Source organism: Staurois parvus, unplaced genomic scaffold (genome assembly GCF_062004578.1).
Source record: "Staurois parvus isolate SC_StPar_1 unplaced genomic scaffold, SC_StPar_1.0 ptg000682l, whole genome shotgun sequence".
In the NCBI taxonomy this organism is placed as follows: domain Eukaryota; kingdom Metazoa; phylum Chordata; class Amphibia; order Anura; family Ranidae; genus Staurois; species Staurois parvus.
The window spans coordinates 7,544,289-7,564,017 of record NW_028318478.1 but is presented as its reverse complement, the minus strand read 5'-3'; the positions used below and the strand labels follow the sequence as shown (position 1 = coordinate 7,564,017).

The 19,729-nt window shown below is 35.9% G+C and overlaps 1 protein-coding gene across 2 annotated transcripts in view; it reads left to right on the top strand.

The window, feature by feature from the left end:
- The window catches only part of KLF13 (KLF transcription factor 13), a 127,197-nt gene that overhangs the window by 95,433 nt on the left and 12,035 nt on the right, over positions 1-19,729 (top strand). For both annotated transcript variants that reach the window (XM_089652437.1, XM_089652436.1), the window contains one exon: positions 1,514-19,729. This exon is cut by the window's right edge and continues 12,035 nt beyond it. In XM_089652437.1, the coding sequence (XP_089508563.1) occupies positions 1,514-1,806 (293 nt within the window). In that variant the 3' untranslated portion in view covers positions 1,807-19,729. The remainder of the gene's footprint in view (positions 1-1,513) is intronic.

Here is a 19,729-nt window from a genome sequence, read left to right as displayed (position 1 = left end):
CTGCATAGCTATAAACACACAGAGTGAGGCTTGGGAGCGAGCACGCATGAGGTACGAGGCACTTGGCGGGGAAAGAGGGGCCAGATGCGTCAGTGGGGGACCTGAGAAGAGGAGGTTTGGGGTTGCTCTGTGCCAAACCATAGCAAAGAGCAGGTATGACGTTTGTTATTAAAAAAAAAAACTTTATCTTTAGTATTACTTTAAGCAGTATCCACATTTAGCATAAATCATGAAGTGTTGGCTATGTTATATAAGAGAAGGACCAATAGAATTATTTAAATACCTTCCTGATAGCAACAGCTAAATACATTGTGTCTTACATACCATAAACATCTATGATTTGTTATTTTTAAGGGAATGCTCACTTGTACCACATAACCTTGTTGTTATTTTTTAAGCCCATTCTTGGGTTTTTAGGTGTTCAAGTGCCAAAACTGTTGTATTTAGGTCTATTTATTGTGCTACTCCACCCTCCTTGGACCTGGCACTTTGGAATGTTTTATCAGATTATGCCCTGATGGCGTCTTAGCAAATCATTGGAAATCAGGTTGTGTTACAGCTGTCTGTTCCTCTTGTGCCAGTGGGCAGTAGGCCTAGGGAACCTAAAATGTCACTAACAGTAAATAGTAGATGGGAGTAACATGATCTCAGAAATACCCAACTTTAGGAAAGCTACAGTCTAGCACAGGATTTGTATGTTTGCCCCTGGGAGTCCTGTCAAAGTAAACCCAGGCCTGTGTGTTCTGGTAAAATATCCAGGCTTGAAAATCAATATTTACTTTCAGACTGCCCTCCCCTGGTTTCCCCACAGTGTGGGTGCAGCTCAGTGTACCCAAGCTTTTCATGCAGGTTACCTACATTCTCCCATAGACTTGTATTAGATCAGGAGTTTTTGGTACATTTCTTGAAAGTGCACCAAAGTCTTGAATGCTGCATCTTAAGTGGACTTTCAGAAAACGCACTAAACATGCCCGATCTGATAGAAGTCTATGTGAAAGTGCTGGCAACCCACACGAAAACTGTGGGTACACTGCCCTGCACCTACGCTGTGGGGAAACCGAAGTTGGGCAATGTGAAAGGGGCCTTATTTAATATACAAGTATGGAATGTGTATCTCATTATTCAAAAGCCCAAAAAAGGAAAATGTATCTTTTTTTTTTTTGTAATAATATCATTCTACGCTAAACTGGCTAACGTTTGCTTCTGGCTGAACTTAAGAACACTTAAAAATATAACAGAATAAAGCAAATGCAGAAATATTTTGGGAAAACAGAGGTTTTTTATGTTCGGGATAGCTTATTGTATTCATTATTTATAATTGTGGTTCAAATTACAGAAAAAATTAAGGCTTTTAAAATAATAGATTGCACATTTGCATGCTAGTGTGTTTTACAAATTACGGCCCTGTACATTGCTGTCACTCTACTTGATATATATCTTTCTGAACCCATCTGTCAAAGCCAGAAACATGAATAATTGTCTCCATTAACATTTTTCTGTTTGTTATTCACAGGTGAGAGGCCTTTCGAATGCAGTTGGGAAGAGTGCAACAAGAAGTTTGCTAGGTCAGACGAGCTTGCTAGACACTACCGCACTCATACCGGAGAGAAGAAATTCTGCTGTCCAATTTGTGAAAAGCGCTTTATGCGCAGTGACCACCTGACCAAGCATGCCCGCCGCCATGCCAATTTCCAGCCCAGCATGCTTAAAGGGCGAGGGGGTGCCAGCTCTAGGAATGGATCTGTCAGCGACTACAGCCGCTCCGATGCATCTAGTCCTGCTATCAGCCCAGCAAGCTCCCCTTAAGTCTACTTGCACTGGACATTAGCACTTTTCCTCTGCTAATGTGGAATACTTTGGGAAATTAACTTTTTCTTACCTACATTTAACTTTTTTTTTTTATTTTATGTTTTTGATTTGTAAGTGGTTTAAGACAACTTATTTTAAACTAACAGAACAAATACCAGTTACCAATATAAGGAACACGTCCTTTCTACTTTCCTGGCTGCCTTTCTCTTGGATTTCCAGAATTCTCTTAACAAATCTATTTTGGATCTCCAAAATTTTACAGGTGATTCTGTCTTGGATTCAGAATTCAGTACTTCCTCCGTTTTCTACCTCCAGATGTCATGAAATCTTCTGCTTTTGTATACAAAATACATATACGCATATCCCCTACACTAAATGTCACTTAACTATACAAGTCTGTCTGTCCTGGATCAGACCTCCATAAGTTCATCTCTTGTGTATTTGGAAAATCTCCTAAACCTGTCTCTCGAAGTCATATTCCTCAATTGCTATACATCATGTTTGTCTCCAGTTCATCAAAAGATAAAATTTACTTCCAAAAGGACAACTAGCAAATAAACTACTTTCTTCACCTCAGGACACGAAAAAAAAACTTGCACAACAAAAGCATTTATCTACAGCTTACAGTTCAACAATGTTGAATCTCACCTCCTCTTCAATACTCCCCTCTCTCAGGGATTGGTTTTTAGGTTATAAGAGTACAATGAAGTCACATTCTTATTGCAGCCTTATCCTTTGTGAGGTTCTACTCTCAATTTTCCTTTTATTTTTTCTTTGCACTCAAAATTTTATTTGGTAATGGGCATAATGCGAAGTCTTGGAACGTGGTGCCCATATAGTGCTGTGGTAATTCTGGTTTTGTTGCGGTAGCTTTTTTTTTTTTATAATTTCAATGTATATATTATTCCTAGCCATGTCAAATATGTACACACATATACACACGTGCGCAAAACAAACACATGCACACACACGCACACACACATATATGCTTGTGTGAATGGTGTTGTTCAGCTTTGTGGCTATTTTAAGTATCAGTATAAGTTTTAGTATTTTCTTTGATTATACTTGTGCGTAATGCTCAAGGGCTGTATTGTAAACTCTACAATGAGCATTCTATTCATTTCAGTCTGGGATGGATTCAGTGCACTTTCTTTCTTCGTATCAGGTCATAAAATTAAAGAGCCTCTTACCGAGTCACTGTTGATAAGTGCCTGAGAAAGCAGCACTACCTGCGGTCAAGCCACTATGGTTGCCATTATTCAGAAAGTTAACAGGCTGTCACAAAATGTATACCTGTTTGCTGACACCACTGAAGTGCTTGTACATGATTATAATTGAATGCTTGGCAGCTATGTCTACATGCTATCATTTTTACTATTCAATGTACCTTAGAAATGGCATCAGTAAAAATGTTTAAAGCTGAACTCTTGGCATATAACTAAATACACAGATAAAGTATATATATGTAAACAGTTTTTTACCTATCAAAGGATTTATGTCTTTGTCCATCCATCCATCTTTGTCCAGATTTTTCACATCCCTACCACACATCACAGCTGGGCAGACAACACCATTTTCTCTATTACAGTTCTAGTCTATGGAATGGATACATTGGTGCCCTCTCTTCACCCCTAGCCTGCTGACTGGACAGTGAAGGAGTAGTAGCAGACTGATTAGGTTATCTCTTTGCTCGCTCTGCTCTTTTCTCCTATTTGCATGTTTCTTGTCAGATTATTTGCATGCAGCTTACCTAACTGGCTCCCAGTCTTGCCCTAACCATTCCCTGTCTGCTGTATTGGAGATTGCAAGTGGCTGATGCCAAGTCAATGACAGTACAAGGAACTGCCATTAGTTTGATAAAAAGAAGTGTATGCAATATTTTAAACAACTATCTAGCCGCATTTATTTGTGTATTTTGTATTTGCCTGAAGTTCAGCCTTAGCTTATGAAAATTAAACCAAAGCTTCACCCAAAAATATTGACTTAGTTTGGTGTGGAGGATGAATAGGGCACTTCTTCTGTCAATTTATATAGTTATAGGCCCACTTGTGTAAACCTCCACCATCAATCTTCCCCTATTGCTGTTAATTTGACAGAGCTATCAGTTTGGCTGTTTCTGATACACCATCAGGCACAGCAGCAAAAGGGGTAGAAGGTCATTGAGATAAGGTCACAATGGCAGATCTTCACAGTAGACATAAGTAATTATAACTTCACGCACCAGTTGTCGTCATTGTAGTAAACTGATTCAAATAATTGTAAGACTTGAAAATCACCTAAAAATGTGTCAAAGTACTGGCAACCTTTAAACCACTGAAATGGCAATTTCCATTGTAGCTCACTTACTCAAGGGTTTGATAATTAAACATTTGCTACGTGAGCCTGTGTAATTCATAGGTTCTCATTTTAATTGCACCATTTTGTTAAACACATCCTTTATTATTTGACCGAAATCTCATTAGTACATTTGTCTGTCACATAGTGCTGCTTGCTCACCAATTTATTCAGATGTGTCTAGGAAGGTGGTACTTGTTCACTATATGGTATGCCTGCATACTGATGCAGCCAGACTAACTTGCCATGGTAAGTGGGGCATTGTGGGACAAGGCCTGCATCAGTATTTGAGTTCATGAAGAGGAGCAGAAGTCTGACTACATCTGTATCAAATGTTTTTTATGCATAAAACTATCAGCTTCACTACTAATCGGGTATTGCACTTTGGGTTTTTGAGTGTGTTTGTGTATTTCTATATAATATCTATAAATATATAAATCTATACATATAAGAAACAGTAAACTGCAATACGGTTTTGTAGCAGGATCTATAAAGCCACAATTTTCATTTTTCTGGTTTTCAGGAAACTACAGCTTTGTACCACTCTGTAGTTTTACATCAGGATCTTACGTTAGGGTAGGTTTGGAAGATTATAGAAACATTTTAAAACCTATAACTAATGTGAAGTGCTCTTAAGGGATTCTTACTTCTTTCTGTGTTGGAAATATACAGTATGTGTGTATCGTGTGTTACAGGGTACAAAGCACATACAGGCTTGTTTAAAGTATCAGTGCACAAGGCAGTGATGATTTGCAAAGTATGATAACCTATAATGTCAGACATTATTCAGGTCAGTTGTGGCTCTGATTGGTTGCTGTGGGTTATTGCATTTTCCCCATCATCATTGTTATTAAATAAATGTTCTGTGGTGTCATCTACAAAGGGCATTGTGCAGTACACAACTTTTTTCTCCAAGTAAATGATTCATGTTGAAGTATAATGGTTTAATTTACTGCATATGAACTAGTTTTAACTTAGAGGTAACAACATATTGCAGCTATAAGATACAGCCTTTGATAGGCAGACTGACAGAGAGAGGGAAAGTTGAACAACACAACATCAGACCCACCCAGAAGAATGTGGGGGCTTCATGAAATATAGCTGTATTTTCTTATGTAAAGCTTAAGGTGTATCTCTGCCAAGTCTAAGTATTTACATATTCTAAATAAGCAATAAAAGCACTTTAAAACAAGCCCTAATTTATCTCTGCATCTTTAAGCATTGTAGAGAAATCCATCATCACAGTTCACAAAGACATATCAGACCTTCTTTCTCTTTAGTTTCCATGGCAGTCTACAAGTGCTGTAATGTAAACACACAGCAGGTATTTTTAAGCTTGTAGAAACCAACCAAAACCTGACTTAAGAGTCTTTGTTTTCATCTTTGAGGATCTGTGAGGATGAATTACTTCACAGAACATGCAGCTAGAGAGATGAGGGATTGTTTTAGGCTTTTACTGCTTGTTAATAATATGCAAACACTATAATGTCTATAAACTAGGCACAGGTGCATTTTTCATTATTTGACTGGGCCTTCTGATTTTGATATAGCTGCGATATTTGGTGGATTATCTTCAACAGTTTAATGATTTCCAATTTTTAGAGTTGCTCTACAAAAGAGGCCCTGCAAAATAGGATGATCACTTAAAAGAGAACTTCAGTCATGCTACAAATTACTATAGGATATAATGCCTGCCATTGACGGAGCAAATTTCTTTCCCTGCCAGGAGAACCCAGTGATTATTGCTAGCGGCTACAACAGCCACTAGCGATTATCGTATGGAAAATCTGGCAGGCTGGTTGTATCCAAGTTGATCGATCAATCAACTTGGGCACATTCAGCTGGTCCATTCCAGCACCTGCAGGTTTGAAATTAAATCATTTTATGAGCGCAATCATACACTTTTGTATTGACTTGCAATGTATGTATTGTCAAATCTACTGCACACAGTAGTAAAATAGTCTTGTAGATAGGATTCAGATTTTGCTACAGGTCCAAAAATCCTGGAGAAGCTTTCTATTCCAAACTCTGGATCCACACATAGTAATGTAGAAACAGGTAACTAGTTACATACACTAGAGTTCATTATAGATTATTTTCAGTTATATTTTGTCTAAAGTTCTCTTTTTAAATGATATTTTTAAAGAATATGAATTTTGAAGATATCCTTTGTCTACCAACCCAGCTTTTATTCTGTACTGTTTACCTGTCTCTATAAGTGCCCCCTGCTTCCACCAATGGCATTACAGAAGACAAGGAAAAGGAAATCACTGACCAGATTTGAGTTGATTTGATCGGAAACGATTAAAGCTAAAAATTGTGTTGTTCTAGGGTTATGGTGAATTTCCTGATCATTAGTGCTACAGTAGCAATATAATTACAATAATCAGTAAATATCTATATTTATGAACCAATTTTATCTAAGATTCAACCGTTGCCAATGACACAAGAATATTTTGCTCAAAATGCAGTGATATTTAGTAATTTTGGCCTAAAACAACTCAGCTGTCTTGCTTATAGGACCTATTAAATTTCCATCACTGCACATACAGAACAGGAAAACAGATGTTCGTACCACAAGAAATATTTGAACTCTTTAAGTGTTTACTTTCCAGTATACAAGAACAAGGACCATGCTGTGGGGGTGATTCTAGATCACCTTAATATGTGCTCTAGAAGCAGTCCTTTTCTTTCATTCTGAGATTTAGTGCACTTAACTAGACTGCTTGTACAAGTTACATGAGCTGTTGTAATAAACATTGTGCATCAGAGATGCTGAGATTTGTGATCAACTAACTGCAAATAGTTATATGGTGGACGAATCTTGAACAGCAGGAGAACATGTTGTAACGACCTAATCTGCCTGTTGGGTGCACCATTGCACAGTATGTTGTAGGAAAACCCTAGAGCAAAGAACCAATCTATATCTTTAGTGTTTTGTTAGGACTGCTCTTGAGAGTGGACAATATATTATTTTTATCTGTTAATAATAATAAAAAAAAACAATTTGCAATTTCAGAGAGATATTTTACATAGTAACAGTAAGTATCGAACACTCGGGCATTGATACATTGCATTCCGTAGTTTCTTGTTTGGGCATTTTGGTTCCATTTTTATTTATCTAGATAGACGTTTTGGTGCAATTTCACTTTTAAATTCTCTTTATGTTATGCAGATTGTTTTATTATTATAAAAAAAAGTTGCTGTTTTTTTATGCTATTGAATGATATGTTTTAAATTAACTTTGTTTCCTTTTTTATTATTATTATTTTTCAGCTGTATTCTCCTGTTCAAGGTTTCAGTTTGTTTTGTCTCTTTAAAAAAAAGGGAACTTGGTGTATCAGTCAAAATCAATGAACCATGTTAGGCACTAATAAGTGTAACTAACTATAACATTCCAGCAGACAGGGAATATTGAATGCATAAATATATGTATGCGTTTTGTGTATCTTTAAGTAGATTTTTTTAAAGGAAATTATGGATTAGTTACGCATTGATGCAGCATGTGTAGCATTTTATGAGTTTTATTGGTTAATTTTTTTGTTTGGGGGTTGTTTTACAATACTGTATATAGTAAAATTCATTCCTTACTTCTTACTGAAGCTGCCAGTAACTGTTCCACTAGACTTGTATTTTTACATTGTATACAGCTGTAAGGAGAGAAAAAAGGTTGTTGCAATAGGCACAGTGATTAGAGCAGTTTATGTGAAATGTATAGAGGATTTTTATCAAACATATATCTATTTGTTCATGCAGATGTCAAGAAAACAATAGTTCTATAATATAGGGAAAATATAGGGTACATCTATCATTTAGCAGAACGCCAGCTTAGATAGTTAAACATGTCTAGACAGTCACTTCCAAAGCACAGTACGTATACTGTATGTCACGTTTATTAGATGTGTTCACTATAATAAACCCTGTCAGAAAGAAGTTCTTTGGCATAGCTAATATTGCCCATATCCATTTACTCATCGGATTCCTGACACATTTGTCCAACACTGCCCAGTAAACCAAGAAATCCTTCTAATATTATCTGTTAATCCAAAAACATTAAAATGCAAGGTCTTGATAAAAAAGCATTTTAACATGGGCAAATTAGTGAGTAGGAGCCACTAGATCACTCTCCCATCATTAAACAAAAAAACATGGAATTAGTAACCAGGGAGCCAACTACTTGAGTCAAAAATTCTTATAATCTAGCCTGCAGATGTACAAAGGCAGATACAGATTAGACCTGGTATAGGCACTTTGAATTACATAGAAAAAATAACAAAACAACCTACTATATCTCTTAATTATTTGACTACTGAACAGCAAGCCAAAATATTCCATTTTGCAGGTTACATCATATTATTGACTTATTCCCCATCTAAGAAATGCATGCTGTATAATTAGATAATTGCTCCCCTCAACTTATAATACCATGGATATCCTTACCATTGAGTAAGAAGTTAAGAGTAGACCAATGGATATCCATGAAAATCTTTTAACCTTAAGTCCCACCTGAACTGTTCTTCTTTAGATCTGGGCTAGCTGGTCAAATCTGTGTTAAAGCTTATCTGTTTTACTTTGATATGCAATATCAAAATTAAAGGCATCCCTTCACTCAGATAATTAAGATATAGAAAAGACTGGAAAGACCAATATTATGAAGGGATAAAAAACCTGAAATAGTTATTGCCTTAATGCCTTTTCTCAAAATATTACTTTAATAAGAAACCATAAAATGTTCAAATTTTATGGTTCATAGGTTACTTTTTTAGAGTTATTAATAGACTACCTACCAGAAAATGTGGTGCTCTTGAAGCATTTTTAGGGTTTCAGCACATAATACTAGTTCATTGAAATGCTAGAAAAAGTGCCAGTATTTACATGTTATCCAAATCAAAAACCAGCCTTTGTTTTTGTATTACATGTTTAAAATGTGAGCAAATGTTGTTGGGAACACAGATACTTTTTATCGCCATATATTCTTATAATAGTCTGCCATTAATAGGCTTCATGGTCAACAACCATAGATATCTGTGGTTCACAGTAATATTACCACATTACAAAAATTATCAATTGTTAAAATCTTCACTAAAGTCTAAAATAACATAAAGATGTGCTTTTAAGCCAAAAAAAAACCCTTTAATTGATCTTCAGAAATCGTTTGCTCTTTCATGTTTCAAGAAATTCTCAAAACATGTTTTTGCATGCACAAATTACAAATCCATAAAAATCACACTTCTTTATGTGGTGTATTCATGTCACTTTGTACCTTTAACTCCTTTGGTACTAACTTAGCTACAAAACCATCATAATAGCTAGTAATTATATATTCTCACTAATCAGCTTTCCTCTATGCAGATCTCGCTCTGCAAATATTACATTCTTATTATTGTGTTGTTGGGTGGCTGGTACTGAAGTGAGACAACACAGAAACCAGAGCTGTATAAGTAAGGCAACACATGTATTATTTTGTATTCAAAGGCAAGAAACCAAACTGAGCATCATTGCAACATTCAAGCAGTGTATATGTTGGCTCCCAAACTTTAACAACCAACAGCAAGCGTTTGGAATGTTTTGTTACTATTATAACTACCTGTAGTGGTTTCCTCCATGCTGGGAAATCTGTATGACCAGCCTTTCTCTTTTCTACAAAGAAAGTCAGAAACTACACATAGGTATACCTACTAAATATTTAAATTTTTTCCAATTTCCCCACCTGTTTGAATTAAGAAACCATGGGAAAGTAACATTAAAATTTCTTGTTTCTAGAGAAATATTTTCAGACTTCTATTTAGCAACCACATAGATCAATGTTCTACAGCCTTCTTGGTAAATTGATGGGAAAATTCAAAATACAGTCAGCAAGTAGTAATATCTAAAGAAAAACAATATAAAATCTGACATGGACTTTTAGTTTTGTATAGTGGTATTTTTCTAAGGGTTGAGTCACACTTTAGCATTTCATTGCAGTGCATTAACACGCTTTAATGTGCATTGCATTAAGATACACCATTCAGTATGAATGGGATGCCGAGGCACCACAAAGGATAAAAACATAGGACTCTTTTTTTTTTTTGCAATGCAGTGCCCCACAAAGCATTTGTGCACAAAAATGTGCATTGCATTGTGCGTTGCACTCTACTGTACAGGATCTTGAGGTGTCATTCACAATGAATGGCACAGCACATAGAGCATGTGTGTTGCCACAATGCACAAGTGTAATGTGCCCTAAGGGTTATTTATGAACCAAAAATGCACAGCACACTTTGTTGTACATAATGTGATTGGTTGCTGATTACAACATTTTTTTTATTTTAGACACTTTCAGTAGGGCTGTTTTAGGAATCCTTTTCTATGAAACTTTGCAATTTCATATGGGTCTGTAGTTTCTAGTGGCTATGAATATAGTGGACAGTGTACACCTAAGTCGTAAATAAAAATGTAACAAAGTAGTTTGTAATTATTAGATTTATAGTTAGCAAAAGATGTTTAGTTTACTCATCCATCAACATGAAAAATCTTTTTTTATTTTAATTAAAAGTATTTTAGTTGTAAAACTACCCAGATATACATTTATAGTATCTACAGTGTCCAGGTTATCCATGAATAGGCTAACAATGTAGGGCCTAGTTATAAAGATTAGCAAACTGATTGCTTTTCCTTTTGCCACACCTGCCACTTTTGTTTGACATTTTTTGAAGAATTTTAATCTTTAATATTTTTTTTATCATTTTGTTTTTGCTTTACCTAATAAAATGAAAAAAAAAAATTGTACAAGAGTGGAGTTGTTGCCCTTAATAATAAATCTTTTGTTCTTTGGGAAACTGAAATGGTCATTGTGGGCAATGCAGCTGCTTTTGCTCCCATTTTGTATTCTATATTTGTTTTTATAAATAGCCCAATAGTGAACCAATTTTCAAAATAAAGAATAATGAATTTGAACCATCTTGAGGAAGACTAGTGTTCCAGCCATAACAAATAGTCCCCAGACAGTGTCCTTACACAGGTACATATAATCATTCATTCCTAAATAATCATAATTTGAGGAGCCCCCTTATCCAACATGAACATCCACTATTCGGTGCAATGGGTTGGTAACACATTTTTACTCAAAAGGCAGTACAAATGGCCTCAGCATATACAGTACTTGTCAAGTAGAGAATGGGGGCTGAACTAAAAATGTTAACCTTAGTTTATCACACCAGGCCTTAATGTTTAAGTAATCAAAACACATTGTTTAGTGCCCCCCTAATCACATTACCAGGGTGATGTGCTTGTTAGCATTAGAGGGTAGAAGAAGAGACTCTGTTACTTACACTGTTCCCAACTCCAGTAGGCCTTGGTGCTCTTCTCTTCTCCTTGGCACTCCTGGCTGTGGGTGGTCCCTCAGCGTCATCACCTACAATGCAAGATTATTAGTACTGCATTGTATGTGTGGACGTACATGTGCTACCTTGGCCAGGAGTGCCTTAGAGAGGAGGCTTCTGAGGGACCATTTGTACATTTGGAGTGAGGCAGGTTTTTCTTCTACTCCTACACTAAATCAGCATCAAACCCTTGTGCCCACATTTAGGCATAATGGAAGGCAATGCAATTTTCTCATCTCTTCAGGTGAAATCAAACATCGATTTAGGCCCACTAATGATTAGTAAATCAAACTAATTTTCCTGAAGCAAAAGTTTTCAAATTAAATTCTTCTAGCATATGGCCAGCTCTGGCTCTCTAGAAAGAATATGTCTTATGCTGTAAACAACCCATACATTTCATTCTAAAGAAAGGTTCTCTTTATAATTGTTTCCCCAATTTTACCCACCCTGTTATGTAAAACATTTTTATCTAACTGGTTTCTGCTTATATGTTCTACAAGAGGGCCAAAACCTAAGCATCTTCTACATGACAAATTTTGATGTGCTAAAAGGATTATGCACTCTGGGCACATAATCCCAGTATTTCAAGTAAATATCCGGATGTGGCACATAACATGTGAAAAGATTTCTCATACATTTTCATGGCATTTAAAAAATCTGTCTGTGTTCCAAACACAGAACGTTCCTGAAACTCCTGCTAGTTAGGTGATTCTTTTTTATTTTGGTGCAACATTAACTACCTTTACTTAAATAGCAGCAGTGTCTACCAGCTCAGAACCCATTGCCTGAATTGTGAGGGATTATTAGTCCCTTTTTTTTCTGTATGTAATGCTCAGAAGCCGAGAATGTCCTCAAGGACCTTGCTGCCTGAGAAACTGTCTCGAGAAGGCCCACCTGTCTGATGTTACAGTGGCTGCCACCGGAGTTGTGCCTAGCTAGCTGTATAATTAGATTGATTACCAATCATGCATTGGTTGACCCCCTTACAGGAAAGAGAACCAATTCACCACAAAAAACTGAGAAGCTTCATTAAGTAGGTTACTATGTAAGTAAAGGCAGTTGGTGCCTCACTGCAATACTAACAAACCTATTTAACTGGAGAACATCCTTAGCTGGCTGGAGATACTTTCTATCATGACATAATATCTTTGACAATAAACACTTTGGCACATGCTTAATAAACATTGTGTAGTTAACTTACACTATAAATTCCTGCAAAGCTAGAAAAAACAGGACTATGTTTAATTAGGTTAAGACCGTACTTTAAAATATACAATTTTACTATTGGGGCCAACAGTACTTTACAATATACAATTTTACTGTTGAGGCTGGTCAGTGCTTTAAAATGTAAAATCTTGCTGTTGAGGCCGGACAGAGCTTTACAATATACATTTTTACTACTGGAGCCATATTTTTGCATATTAACAAAAGACCTTTTGTGCCTTGCATGTTACAATTGTGACCAGTTTGGTTTTGGATATACAGTAGTTGTTTGCTTTACTAAGTATCCAGCTGAAACACAGCATCTTCTTAGCTGTTCAACAGCAATCTGAATCTGAAATAAGTCATGCATTCTGATGTATACAATGAACAGTTGAAGTGGGTGTTTGCAGTCATAACTATGTTTTGACTGTGAATATGCTTTGTACCTGTAGATATTATATTAATACTCCAAAGTTAACTTCTAAAGGCTTTTTTATAGCTAATTGTATAACACAAGTAGTAGACATTGATACATTTTCTGTTGACCTAGATATTTGAAAGAACAAATGTCTATAATGTTAATTTTAAATTATGTCTATGGATATGGTTAAAACAGGCCAGTGTCTTAAACCAGAGTTCGCATAATTGCTCCCCAAATGCAGTACAAACATATATAACCCTTCATCTAAGTATCACTAAATATATGGACATTTACAATGGCATAAATGTGTCTAGTCAATGAGAAACCCATGACACTAGGAGCATCTCTATAGTTATTCATTCCCATATCTAAATAGACAAGAAGCCACAACATAGCATATCTGTACTGTGGAAGAATTCCATTAATTTGAGGGGTAAGGCTGAAAAATCAAAAGGCAGATGGGTATGGCATACAGTAGTGAATTTACCAAATAAACAAACTCTTTAATAAGTCAGAGCAACCAGCAATATTGTTGCAACACATACCAGCCAATATTTTCACCTTTTTATCACTCAAAACAATAAAGGTAATTTGTGACTGGTTGTTTTGGGACCTTTGTCTTGTTGAATAAGTTCCTAAGAGAGGATACTGCCAAAGAATTCACCAAACCTGTTTTTTTTTGTCAATACCAGGGAACAAGAAAACCGTCCAGTTTTCCTGCATTATATTTTTATCTAGAATGGTTTGTCAGCTGTACGGGCATTAGTGCTAATAATTAGTTAAAACTACTCTATTAATATACAAGTTAGGAGAACTGTAGAATAAACACTGTTGCTAACTTAACTGCATTTGATGGATTAAAGACATTATGTGATTGGTTGCTGTGGTTGTAGTATATAAGTTTTATATAAATTCATATTAGTAATTGGGCCTTACTACTACCATAAAAAAGGGTTCAATGTTTTGCCCACATAGATAAACTGTACAGTAAGCCATAATTTTTCTCAATGAAAACACCTTTTTAGCATTGTGCATCTTGCATGATATGGTTTAAACTTGAATTTTTACAATTATCCTTGAATTTCTGCCTTCCAATTAGTTAAGTTTATGATTCTGCCATTTAAAAATGTTTTTGTAAAGAAAAAAAAGGTTATCCTAAGTTAGGAGGCTTTTGTATAGTAATAACTTACAATGTTTTGCATGTATTATTACATTTTCATTTTTTTTATTAATTTGATGATATAAGAATATACAGGATTTTCACAAATTATACATTTTTGTAAACAATTTTATGTGTGGTTTTCATTCTTAGTTTAACTGTTTATCCATTTAATAAAGCATTCTTTTTTACCCAGTCAGACTAAACAATCACAAATGGTCTTGTTTTTTTACATCCTTTGACATTTGTTTATTATTTTATTCACTTATTTTTATATAACATGGCACATAAAAGGCTAATTCCTGCCAAACTGTTCTACCGCAGCTGTATGACAACTGCTATGTACTTCAGACAGCGCTATTCCTGTTAGTTGCTCTGTTTGGACAAGATTTGTTTGCAATTGTCAAGGCATCACCTCCCAATGAATTTTTCAATCATTTGTCATATTTATATTCTGAAATTTGATTCAGTTTTGGGTAGAATTAGCCTTTAATATTCTGCATTAAGTATTCATCCTTATATAATTATAGAAATGCCATCTTAGTTTTATTTATAGCATATCCCATAATGTTCTGCAGTTTGAGGAAAATGGAAACTTGTGAGAACAGAACTTGAGACACAAGTAAGCTCCAGGTTAAAGTTACCCTGTCACCAAAAAACGCTCTTGTAAAGGAAAGTGATAGTTACTTAGTCCAGTGCCCATTATAGGTGTCTTCAGTCTGCTGCACTGCAAAGCTACCTGAAGAATATTCAAATCGAACACACTTCCAGGTTTGCATACCGCATTGGGCTCTACTAGCGCCGTAGGGGCTTGCAGGATGAACCATTGAGCGTGGTGGAGGACAGGAGCAAAAGTGTGTGCTTAATTTGAAGACTAATCAGGCAACTTTGCATGGCTTGCAGCATTGCTAAGATTCCATGAACAGACCAGGTAAGTATGACCTCATTTTAATTTCTAGAGCTTTTGGTTTTAATCTTTTTTTTTCTTTCAGTAACAGGGTTGCTTAAATTTATTAGTTTTTGGTAATAACGTTTGAAAGAAAAAATTTACTTTTACATATTTTTACTATACATTTTCTATCTAGAGTACGTCTCACAAGAGCCAGTCACATTTTCTGGGTGGTGTGTCTAAAAGAAATTTCCTACAGTAAATAAATTCAGTTTTTGGTCAACGTATGCATTTCATTTTATAGCAGAAAATCTGTGTTCACTTTTACTGAGCCATGATCTAAATAAAAGTCCAATTTAATCGCCTCTTACGTTGATGGAAAGTTTGTAGTAAACACAAGTTTGCCAAGCCAGCAAACAATATAAATGTGTCTTTAATAAAAGCATGGCCTTGAATACATCTGAAAACATATGATTGTGCCTTGCCCTATATTGGCTTGCTAACTGTGAAACCCTGCTGCAAACAGAGTCAATTACAATTCAATTACATAAAAATATTTGTACTCATTCTCAGTATGAAATACATCCTTGTGATCAATAAGACATTTTCACTTTAACATAATATATACTATACGTAATACTGACACATGCCCTTTGGCTTTGGGCCAGGCTTATATATAAATGTAAGCCTTGGCAGACATCCCAGCACAAGTTTAGAGTTTTTCAAATATCATAAGCACGCGTTGGAATAAAAATCAAGCAATAGTATTGTCAGGACCATTTTTGGATTCAGCAAACTAGGTCGGCACCTAGATTGCCGGTAGCTGGAGGGAGGGCACATGGATGGAATGATAAATAGTAGTCATAAATTTACAGGTCAGATCATATTGTTAAATATTTATTTGTGAAATTTCACTCTGTGTGCTAATTTGCCTTTAGTCTGACACTGTTTTAAAAAGTATCAGCTCTTCATACCCCACCCATTGACTCAACTTTGCTGCAGACTTAGACCCAAATATGATATGACACCTAAACCTCAACATGTAATGATTACTTGTATGAGAGGAAGTCTGCAGTACAAAGTAGCTGAATACAGTGAAAAGTAAGGACGGTCTATGGACGGGGGAAGAACAGTAGACATAAAATAAAGCAGATTAGTCGTTAACGTTCATTGCACCAACATTTGACAAACAATTTAGCATATTGGCTCGCCCTACACTTTGCAATATAGTATTGAGCGGGCACATGACACTTGGAATATGATAGGAGAAGAACATATAGAAGGTCAGAATGTGGGTAGGGATATAGGAGAGAACTGCTGTACTAAAAGAAGTGTCTGGCCTAGGGTACCAAATTGTTCATGGCTCTAGCATAGAGACCGGTGCCCCATATGAAATTTAAAGGATAAGTTTAACTTCCTTCAAACATTTCATATCTATTGCCTTTAGCCTCCATATATGCAACTAAATTAAAGAAACAGAAGTAATTTGCAGTACAAATGCCTTTCCCATCTTGTCAGCCCAGGGCTGGTGCAGAGTTTGCTAGATTTCAGTGGATCAGACATAATAAAAATATGCACCAAGATGAAGACAGGGTCTTTAGAGACTAGCCTTTATTCCTTATGAGTCAGATCCAAAGATTCACCTATCCATCATAGAGTATGCACCCAGTTCTAAGGAAACCTATATGCCCTGGATAGGGTTGGCAACTACTGATCTAGTCTCAGGCAGAGGGTAGGCTGTTTACTACCAATCACCAAAACTATACATTTTTTTTCTGCAAAGGCCATGGGAAGGGGGAAGGCCACTAATTTATTTTTCTTCAATTTAAAAGATTAAATAGTAATATTATACATAAGTTCATAGAATATGGCCCATAAATCAGATCTGATTGTTGTGAACACCACAAATACAAGTGGTAAACTATGCATGATGATATTCAGTTCAGTAATGAGTATATGTCATTTTAGATACAACCTCTTCACAACAATAAATTAACTTTTTTGTTAGCATGAATGACATTGGGGTTGATTTACTAAAACTGTAAAGTGCAAAATCTGGTGCAGTTGTGCATGGTAGCCAAGCAGCTTCTAACTTGTTCAATTAAACGATAAAAAAAAAATGGAAGTGGATTGGTTTCCATGCAGAGTCACACCAGATTTTGCACTCTCCAGTTTTAGTATATCAACCCCATTGATTCTAACAGGTACTGACATATCTGGCTTACTGCAGCATTGTGGGATTCTATAAATACAATGCACAATAATGGCACCGGTTTGTACATTTCAATGTTGTGCATCTAATCCATCCAGCAACCATTCAGTTTAATTTCTCCACATGTTAGTATCATACAGTGAAACCATTTCTAAACCATGTCATACACATTTTATGGAATATATGTTTTATGTGTCTGAATTCAATTGGGTATCATTGATACTGATAATACAATAAGCCAACTTCTCTTGTTATTATCTAGGATATTTGTGAAAGTTTGTAGCACCCAAACCTGATACTTCACTTGTGACAGGATGCTGATTGGTTTGAATTACACTGGCTTTTTAAATCTCCTAGGACTTCAGTCCAATATCTGGCAATTCCCATACTCTACTGCTATGGAGTATTAATTATTTCCCCTTATTTGCTTTTGAGAGTATTGTATTTTGTTCTACTTGCTCCATAATATAACACAGTTACAACTTGAACTTACAGTGGAACAGAGGAATAGATGGAGCAGGTGGGTGCAGAAATCATTTCATTTCTAAATTCTCCGAAGGATAAATGACAAACAAACATTTATTTTAAGTGGATTTCTTAGCTGGATTTATACCTTTGCATCTTTTACTTGAAGCGTTTGACTATAATTGGGTTTGATTGGAGCAGAGAATGTTTTATTTTGGGCTTATGAACACTAGCAGTGTTGGATTGCATCCCAACACAAGGACAAAGTAAACCGTCCTATTTTCTGTGGTGCGCTGGGAAAAAACAGGACAAGTTGCATTTCAGCTCAGTGCAGCTCATTGCAACGTTCTGTAATTTGTAGCACTTGGTTAAAGTGTATAGGTCCAAAAAGAAATAAGTTAAAGAGTGCACTGCAACACTTGTTAATAACACATTGCAGTGCAATGAAAAAAATACATGCCAGCAAGTGCATGTTATCCGCATGATAATTCCTGCATTATGGCATGAATGAGCCCTTAGATAAGTGAATAAAGTAAATTTATGTTCCAATCATGTACAGGAGCTTAAAAACAGTATGCTTGGCAACATTTTTCAGGATTGGATGGTTGATGTGAACACAGCTTCACTTTATTCACTAAGCCAAACGTACTATTTCTACTGCTTCAGGGAATTTAACCACATCATCTTGGCACATAGTATATATATACTGTTGGAATCACTGCACACTGTAATGCCTACTGGCAGGTTAAATGCAGTCATTATAGTCATTAGTGTTCCTTCAGCAGGTTTGCGGGTGTTTAGTCACTTATCGGTGAATGCACCTATTTCAGGCGATGCCATATCAACACTGAAGACCTCATGTAGACAAGCACTTCACAATGTTGGAATGATTTATTTATTTATTTCAGGTACTTGTATAGCGCTGTCAATTTACGTAGCGCTTTACATATATATTGTACATTCACATCAGTCCCTAACCCTCAAGGAGCATACAATCTAAAGTCCCTAACTCAAATTCATACATACACATACTAGGGCCAATTTAGACAGGAGCCAATTCACCTACCAGCATGTCTTTGGAGTGATCCCACTTTGTACTCCAGTTTATGTATTACAGCACATTGATATATTTTACTGGGGAACTTAGATAGCCGGTCTTTGCTAGTACTGCTAATGAATACAAGACAAAGCTAACATTTATGTACGAGTTCTATAATCTCACTTACTAAAGGTAGGAGCACATGATGACCCTTCTTCTGCTTGGTATGAACAAAGGCGTTAAACATGTGATAGCATACTAACAATGGAGAAGTGGGTCCTGCTCTGTGACATGAGTCATTTACTTTGCACATGTTCAAAAACAAAATCTTTTTTTCACCGATATACATATATGCATTTCAGTGCACTGCTGGATGCAGTACCTGTACACTTACATTTTGTATACATTTTTACACTTCACATTTTTACGTAATACCCTGTTTTGTCACTTTGAAAGTTATAAAATTTGTAAATACATATAAATTACATGAAAACATGTCCATGCATTTTACAAGCTCTCTTTTTCATTCCTATGAAGGATGTGAAAGTGCCTGTAAAATGCATTTACTCACAATACCTTGCTTGGTGAAAATGGGTCCAGTGGAAAATAATGTATATTGGATTGTCCATACAGTTTGCCTATGTTATGAAATACAAAAAAATAAATAGGGGCAGAGGAAGTCTGAATGAACCTATAAAATATCTGTCTCTTTCAATAAAGCATGGCAAAGAGAAATGCAACTGAAGCAAACACTTGGCAACCTGTTTACTGCCAGTTCAGTAAAAGATGACCCATGATCATTTGCTATGGGTTACTGCATATTGTACACAGCTTGTT